Genomic DNA, 6693 nt, shown 5'->3' with positions numbered 1-6693 from the left:
CACTGTTACATTTGAACCATATAGTGAATTTCACATCATGATGGATCAATTTAGAATCCCCATGCAACACCTCAAATTATATAAAATGGAAGCAATTTTTAAAAGCTTTGTGGAACGTTATCATGCTAATTTTTTTTTTAAACCAGCAACTTTGGATTATAATGTATCAGGTGGTTATATTTTAAAATGTTGGTCACTGAATATCAAGGACTTTGAACTGGCTTCTACTCCTAAAAATGTATCATCGCTTAGGTGGACAACCAAAAATTCCCTTCACTTCAAAAGCCTCAAATTGTGTTTCTTACAGAATAAGATTTGTGTAACCAACAGCCTTCTATGGGACAAGAACTATGGTAATAGTGGGTTCAACTATTACACAATTATGTTAATATTTTATTTTCAAAAGCACTTTACAAGAAAATGTAAGTATGGCTTCCAATAGGAATGTTATACCTGGACTTGATTGGTACCAAGCTCAGATTTTAGTTTTGCAAGGAAAAACAGGCTTTCAGGTTAAACAACAATTTGTAACCAAAACTTTAATCCCAAGGATTCTCACAAAACATATTACAAATGACAGCATGAAAAAAAATCTTGCACAGTAACTCAAAGTTCAGCTCTACAATGTACCCTTAAACTGGCAGGACATAGGTATCTTGAATAGTCTCAAATTTCCAAATAATATTACAAACAGCTATGTATCCATATACAGCAATCACAGAAGGTAAACTAACTTTCTTGAAACTTCTTAGATTCTAAACCCACTGGACAACCTCTTGTCCGGTGTGAAGACTAGTGGAATTTTTTAAACCTCTAATCTAGTTTAAGGGTGCAGCTTTAATTTTCACCTGCTGGCTTGTGTTCACAGCAGCTTTTAAAGACCGCTTAACTACAGCTGCATACCATATCCCAGCTACACAGTCTTTTCAATTTTTGCCAGTTTTGTTTCCGTAATATTAAACATCACACTTTAGCTGGGCAGGAGTTAGAGATTTATTATCAGTCTATGCAAGACTAAAAATTCAAAGCAAATTCAATTTTGCTTAAGGGAACATTGTAAAGTAACAATTCTTGATATTACATGCCTCATATGATCCATTTCAAACCATAGAGAATTACATCTTTATGTGTCACTGTTCCAAGAGACAAACAAATGTGAACAGCTAAAACATTTTAAAAATGCACCAAGCTTATGAAGTCTCAAACAAAACTTGAATTTTCTGTACATACTCCTGTCAAATGAAGTTATTTCCTGTACACCACTCCTCTTGCAAACTGGTCTTCTATTTCCTTTCATTTGACCTAGATCGGCTGATAAACAGAAAAACAGAAGTTACACCTGTAACTCTGTCACACTCTGACAAAACATCAAAAGATTTTTATGGGAAAAAGTTGTAAAATTTGTATCCAAGTGGCTTAAAAGAAGACCTATTTCTGCTTTTAATACGTTACGTATGCAAGGTCTTAAATGGCTCAGGTCATTAAAGATCTTACCTACGAGACCTAGAGAAAGATCGGGACGGCTTGTGATTTCTCTCCCGGGACAGTGATCTCTCTCTTCTCCTATCTCTAGAAAGGGACCTGAAGTCAGAGGGAAAAGAAAAACAGTGCCATTCAGGATTATACACAACAAATACTTAAAAGTTTTTGAAAGCTAAAAGCTATGCCAGTTGATTCATTACTGAAGTCAAGGTCTATCACCATTAACCAAGTCATTTGGGAAACAGCTTAGGAATAGCACAGACACTCCCACTTCTGAGAATGTGGCCCCCCAAAAAGGTTATTCACCTGCTCCGGCTGCGGGAGAAACTTCTCCGTCTTGGAGATCTAAAAGCAGAAAACAGGAAAATTAGGCCAATTGTCAATTAGCATTTATGGCGTGAGGCATTTCCCAACTTTTCAATCTCACTGTTGGGCCCAGTGAATGTGCCGAAGAACTGGCACCCATCGTCCAAAAAATAAAAATTTTTTTTTTAAAAGAAAAGAAAAAAAAGGCACAGAAGGATTAAGGAACCAAAAGCTCAAGTGAAAAGCAGGTATTCCAACCATGGATTCACTTTAACAAAGAATGCTTCACAGCAGATCTGTCCAATGCAAAACTTCATGTCAAACTAACTTCACTACCCAAACACCACACCAAAATGTAGCCCCACAAGTAGTTCCAAAAACAGTACCATAAACCAGTATTTGGAACCCATGCAAACCTGCAAGTCCATGACAAGACTTAGGTATCAGGTGGATAGTGTAATTTTGTGAAAACGCGCTAGGTGTAAATACTGATGCCATTAAGTGCTACATTAGAACTGCATTTGTGATCATCACATTTAAGAGTGTGTTTAGGCTTATCAAAATTACCTTAGCTTGGCCCACTTCACCCCCATAATTTAAAAATTTTGAAAACTGTTAGTAAAACCATTTAAAGGTGATAGGATTCAACAAATTTTTGCTAGAAAGGAAAGCTAAATCTGTTAGTTATTAAAATTTTTAGTTTGGCATCTCACACATGCAAATAAGTTTCACTTGAAGGTCTAGTTACATTATGAGTTCCCTATCACCCTTAAAAGTTTTATTCAAGCAATATATATATGTACGTTACCATTCAATTATGCACAGCCAGCCTTTGATCCAGAAAAAAAGAATTACTTTAAGCCGCTTACTCCTTATTTTAACCAGCAGTAAACTGTATAAGCAGGAAAAACTTACTAGTTTTTGGGTTTCAACAAGCTAGAAATGGTGAGGTGAGGCTGCCGGACTGACGGCCAGGAAGAATTTGCTGAAAAGGTTTTGCCAGATGTTGCGTTGGATTTAGTTGGTTGGCGAAGGGGGTGTTGTGGATTTTTCCTGCTTTTTTGTTAGCCGAAGGCTGCTGCTGTAGTTGTTGTGAAGACATTTGGTAAATAAACAGCTGAGCTGATTGGCCAGGAATGTGTGGGCGGTCGAGGTGGCTGCTGCCGATTTGGTTAAGGTTGGAGAGAAGGCTGAGAGAAAACAGCATGCTCGGGAACCAAAGGGCGGTGCAACCTGACGACTGGCCATGCCTGGGTCATGTGAAACGACACCAGCCAAGCTGAATGGGGCGCGCTGGTCACATGACGCTGAAAGGGCTAGTTGACTGGCTAATGCAGACTCAGAGGGTGGTGAGAAGAGACATGATGGTGACTCTGTAACGGGGTTCATTTTTATTAATAGATGGACCAAAAAGCACAAAAAAAAAATGAAAAACAAGCCATCAGTACAACCATCTATTAGCTAACAAATACTCTTTATTATGATGGGCAACAGTGTGTTGTTTTGTTTTTCAAAACAGCAAAAGGGGCAAGATTTTGAACTCCTATCTCCTAGGACTTCACTCACCTGTAAGAGGTAAATTCAGTCCTACAGAAACTATTTGGAGGTTTGAGGAGATGTGGAGTTAGCATCCAGACAATACTGCCTGGTCCAAGAATGATGCCATTTTCAATTATAAAAAAAACTGCATTCTCTCCTATTTGGGTTTAAAGAACAGATGACTGGGATTACTTTAGCCCCCTTTATTGGTCAGTGACTTAAGTTAGTTTCAGAATGATTTCTACTTTACCAGTTGTAACATTAAAACAGCTGCCTGCTTGATAAATATTACAATCGTGCTAATAGAAAACACATTTTTGTGAAGAGCTAGAGTTGAATGTAATGTTTGTCATTATGGAGTCAAGAAATGGAAAAAGGCCTAAATTGAAGTATAAGGGAAGACTTGGAAAGATGCAACTAGAAGATGAACTAGAAGATAGATCCAAGGTAGAAGTTACTGACTACCAACATGAACAATGACCTAAAGACAAGCCAACACTCAGCACAACTCACATATCCCAAACTACACCCAGCACATGTTTCATAAAAACCTGATTCTTCAAAATTTAAAACCCACCAACAAACTTTAAGAGAAATACCTGCTCCTATTAGCTACTCCATTACAGCAATACCTCTAAACACGCTCTCTTTAAGTACCTGCGGCGAGGTGGAGGACTCCTCCTCCGATAATCATCTCGAGGGCGACGACCCCAAGAAGGAGGTGGGCCACGATTTCGACTTCTCTTTTCACCATTCGACAGTTCCACTCTTACTCGGCAGCCACATAGTGTTCTAGGAGAAGAAACGTTAAATTTAAAGCAGCCCAACTGACTTTCTAGGAGATTAAAGCAAGGGAAAAAAAAAAACCCACTCCTGTAACTAGCTTCTTTGCAAAAAATACATCTTAATGTCTGCAGAATCCTTAATACCAAAGCAAGTTTTAGTTCCCTTATTTTTTCTAGTAAAGGAAACCAACTTCCTTACATTTTATTGCCGTTAGTCTGATCACTGGACTCAATGTTAACAGGTGCAATTTAAGTGTGAAAACGCCTGGATTCATCCTCCCAGAACTAGTTCATCTGTACATCCTGTTTTGACTTCTTCCTTTGAGGCTGCAACAACTGTTTACCAATCTTACTCTATGTATCCATTGGTCTCCCCCCCCCCCCCGCCAGATAAGTAGCAGTAAGTTAAGACAGAAGCATTCTGGCCGTTTTACATCTCCCTCTCCCCTCAATCATCACACACAATACTTGACACGTAAGAAACTGCTACTGAGAACAGGAGGAAAAAAAAAAAGACAGTTATTTCCCACCTCTTCACTGGTCCACAACCATTATGTTTAGATAATTCACCATATATGGACAGTGACTGGCAAGAGGTGGGGCCCTGGAAAAATGTTTCTGTAACCTGCTTAGATAAATGACATTTTATACAGCTTTACAGCCAACTCTCAGACCCTTTAATTTTTGGATCTTAAGGATTATTTTCCTTGTTTTCATGAAATCCAATGGTTTTCAAATGCCAGGAAGGAGAAGGGCAACACCTGTTCACTGCTAAGACTCAGGTGTTGCTTATCAGCCAGCTAACAGACCATTGTAAATGCAAAGGGAAATAGCTGTATGAGCCACAGTTCCTGAACAAAATTATTTCCAACATGTAAAAGATAATAGTACAATAAACCCATGTAACCATCATCCACCTACAATCAGTTTGTGGCCATAAGAGAAATGTCTGATTCCACAATTATTTTAGAAACAATTCAAAGGTGACAACACAGTTGATGCTGTGTGGTGCATTTAGATTAAAATGTCAACCATATGCAGCTATCCACCCACCAAGAACTGACCGTTAAAATTATTTTCTTCAATGGCCAACTGAATAAAAAGAAACTTTTCCTAGGTATCTACACTAAAACTGTTCACTCCTTTGATTGCCAGAAAAGGTTTACGTAAATCTCCAGTAACATCAATCTCAGATAGCCAAGAAGCCATCTAAAAGCCACGTATCCTAGAGATTTTAAATATTAAAACACAATCAACATTATTTATCATTAGTATAAATTAATCAATAAATTACCTCCCATCTAGCTCTCGGACAGCATCGGCTGCATCTCGAGGATCTTCAAATTCAACAAAAGCGAAGCCAGGAGGGTTTCTAGCAACCCACACACTTCGGAGTGGTCCATAATAGCCAAAAGCTCGTTCCAATTCAGTCTTGTTACCATTGTTTCCAAGATTACCTACATAAACTTTACAGTCCAACGGACAAGAATCACGATGCATTTCTGTAAAAAAAAAAACAAAAACAAAAAAAACCCCCAAAATATCATAATCCACACAGTGAAAAACAGATCCTTAAGAAAGAATTCAAAAATACTAAAACCCCCAAAACTAAAAACACTACCCTTTAAACAGTTACCGATAACTGCATGGAAGCCAGCACAAATTGCCTAAGAAAAAAAAAAAAGAAGCCTCCTTGAAAAGTGAGGGGAAACTGGAGGAGCATTTACCACAAAGTGGAAACTGAGTTAAGGACTTTACCTATTTCAAATTAATCTTAAAAAACAAAACAAAACACCTAGAAAAGTAGGACAGCCTACTCAAAAGCAAATACAACTCGCTGAAGACAACCACTAGAAAAGTGATACTAATGTGCCTTCACAGGCCAAAAGTTAACCAGCTTCATTCCTCAAGCAGCAAGACAAACTTGTTATTAAAAGATGTACCTCATTCTATTCTCAACACCCAAAAAGTGTTAACCCAAATGTCCAGCAACAGGTAAGTGGATAAGCAAAATATATTATCCATACAATGGAGTATTATTCAGGAATTAAGTACCCATAAATGCTACAAACGTGGATGACACTTGAAAGCATGCTAAGTTACAGATACCAGACACACAAGTGCACATATTACGATTCCGTGCATGTGTAATATCCAAAATGAGTAAATCCAGAAACAGATCAGTAGCTACCAAGGGCTGGTGGAGGAAAAGGGGACAGGGCAAAAGGGAAGTGGCTGCTTATGTGTACAGGTCACCTTAGGGGGTATAAAACGCGTTAGAACTAGAAAGGTGATAGCTGCATAACATTGTGAATGTACTAAATACCTCTGAATTGTGCACTTTAAAATGAATCTTACGTTAATTTCACCTCAGGGGAAAAAAGTTGTTATACAAGAATTTACGGCACTTAGGGGGCTTTGATAAATCTTAAGTACTTAAGAAGTCTTCTCAGCAATGAATCTAATCAACTTATAGGCCAGTATCAATTGCATAAAAGAGCAGCCTGTCCAAAAACTCAGCTCAAGAGCCACTTTCTTCTCTCTCTGGGCTTATCCAATTAAACAAGCCAGTCGAGACACA

At 38.2% G+C, this 6693-nt stretch overlaps 1 protein-coding gene across 1 annotated transcript in view; it reads right to left on the bottom strand.

The window, feature by feature from the left end:
* Positions 1 to 927: 927 nt before the first annotated feature.
* The window catches only part of SRSF3 (serine and arginine rich splicing factor 3), a 6521-nt gene continuing 755 nt past the window's right edge, over positions 928 to 6693 (bottom strand). Inside the window, exons 2-6 of the mRNA XM_007467272.1 lie at positions 5407 to 5614; positions 3985 to 4119; positions 1789 to 1827; positions 1495 to 1581; positions 928 to 1311 (exon numbers count right to left, since the gene is read on the bottom strand). Of these exons, the coding sequence (XP_007467334.1) occupies positions 1284 to 1311; positions 1495 to 1581; positions 1789 to 1827; positions 3985 to 4119; positions 5407 to 5612 (495 nt within the window). The 5' untranslated portion in view covers positions 5613 to 5614 and the 3' untranslated portion in view covers positions 928 to 1283. The remainder of the gene's footprint in view (positions 1312 to 1494; positions 1582 to 1788; positions 1828 to 3984; positions 4120 to 5406; positions 5615 to 6693) is intronic.

This window comes from Lipotes vexillifer, unplaced genomic scaffold (assembly GCF_000442215.2).
Source record: "Lipotes vexillifer unplaced genomic scaffold, Lipotes_vexillifer_v1.1 scaffold528, whole genome shotgun sequence".
Classification (NCBI taxonomy): Eukaryota; Metazoa; Chordata; class Mammalia; order Artiodactyla; family Lipotidae; genus Lipotes; species Lipotes vexillifer.
The sequence above is the reverse complement of the archived record's forward strand: the minus strand, read 5'-3'. Positions and strand labels throughout refer to the sequence as shown.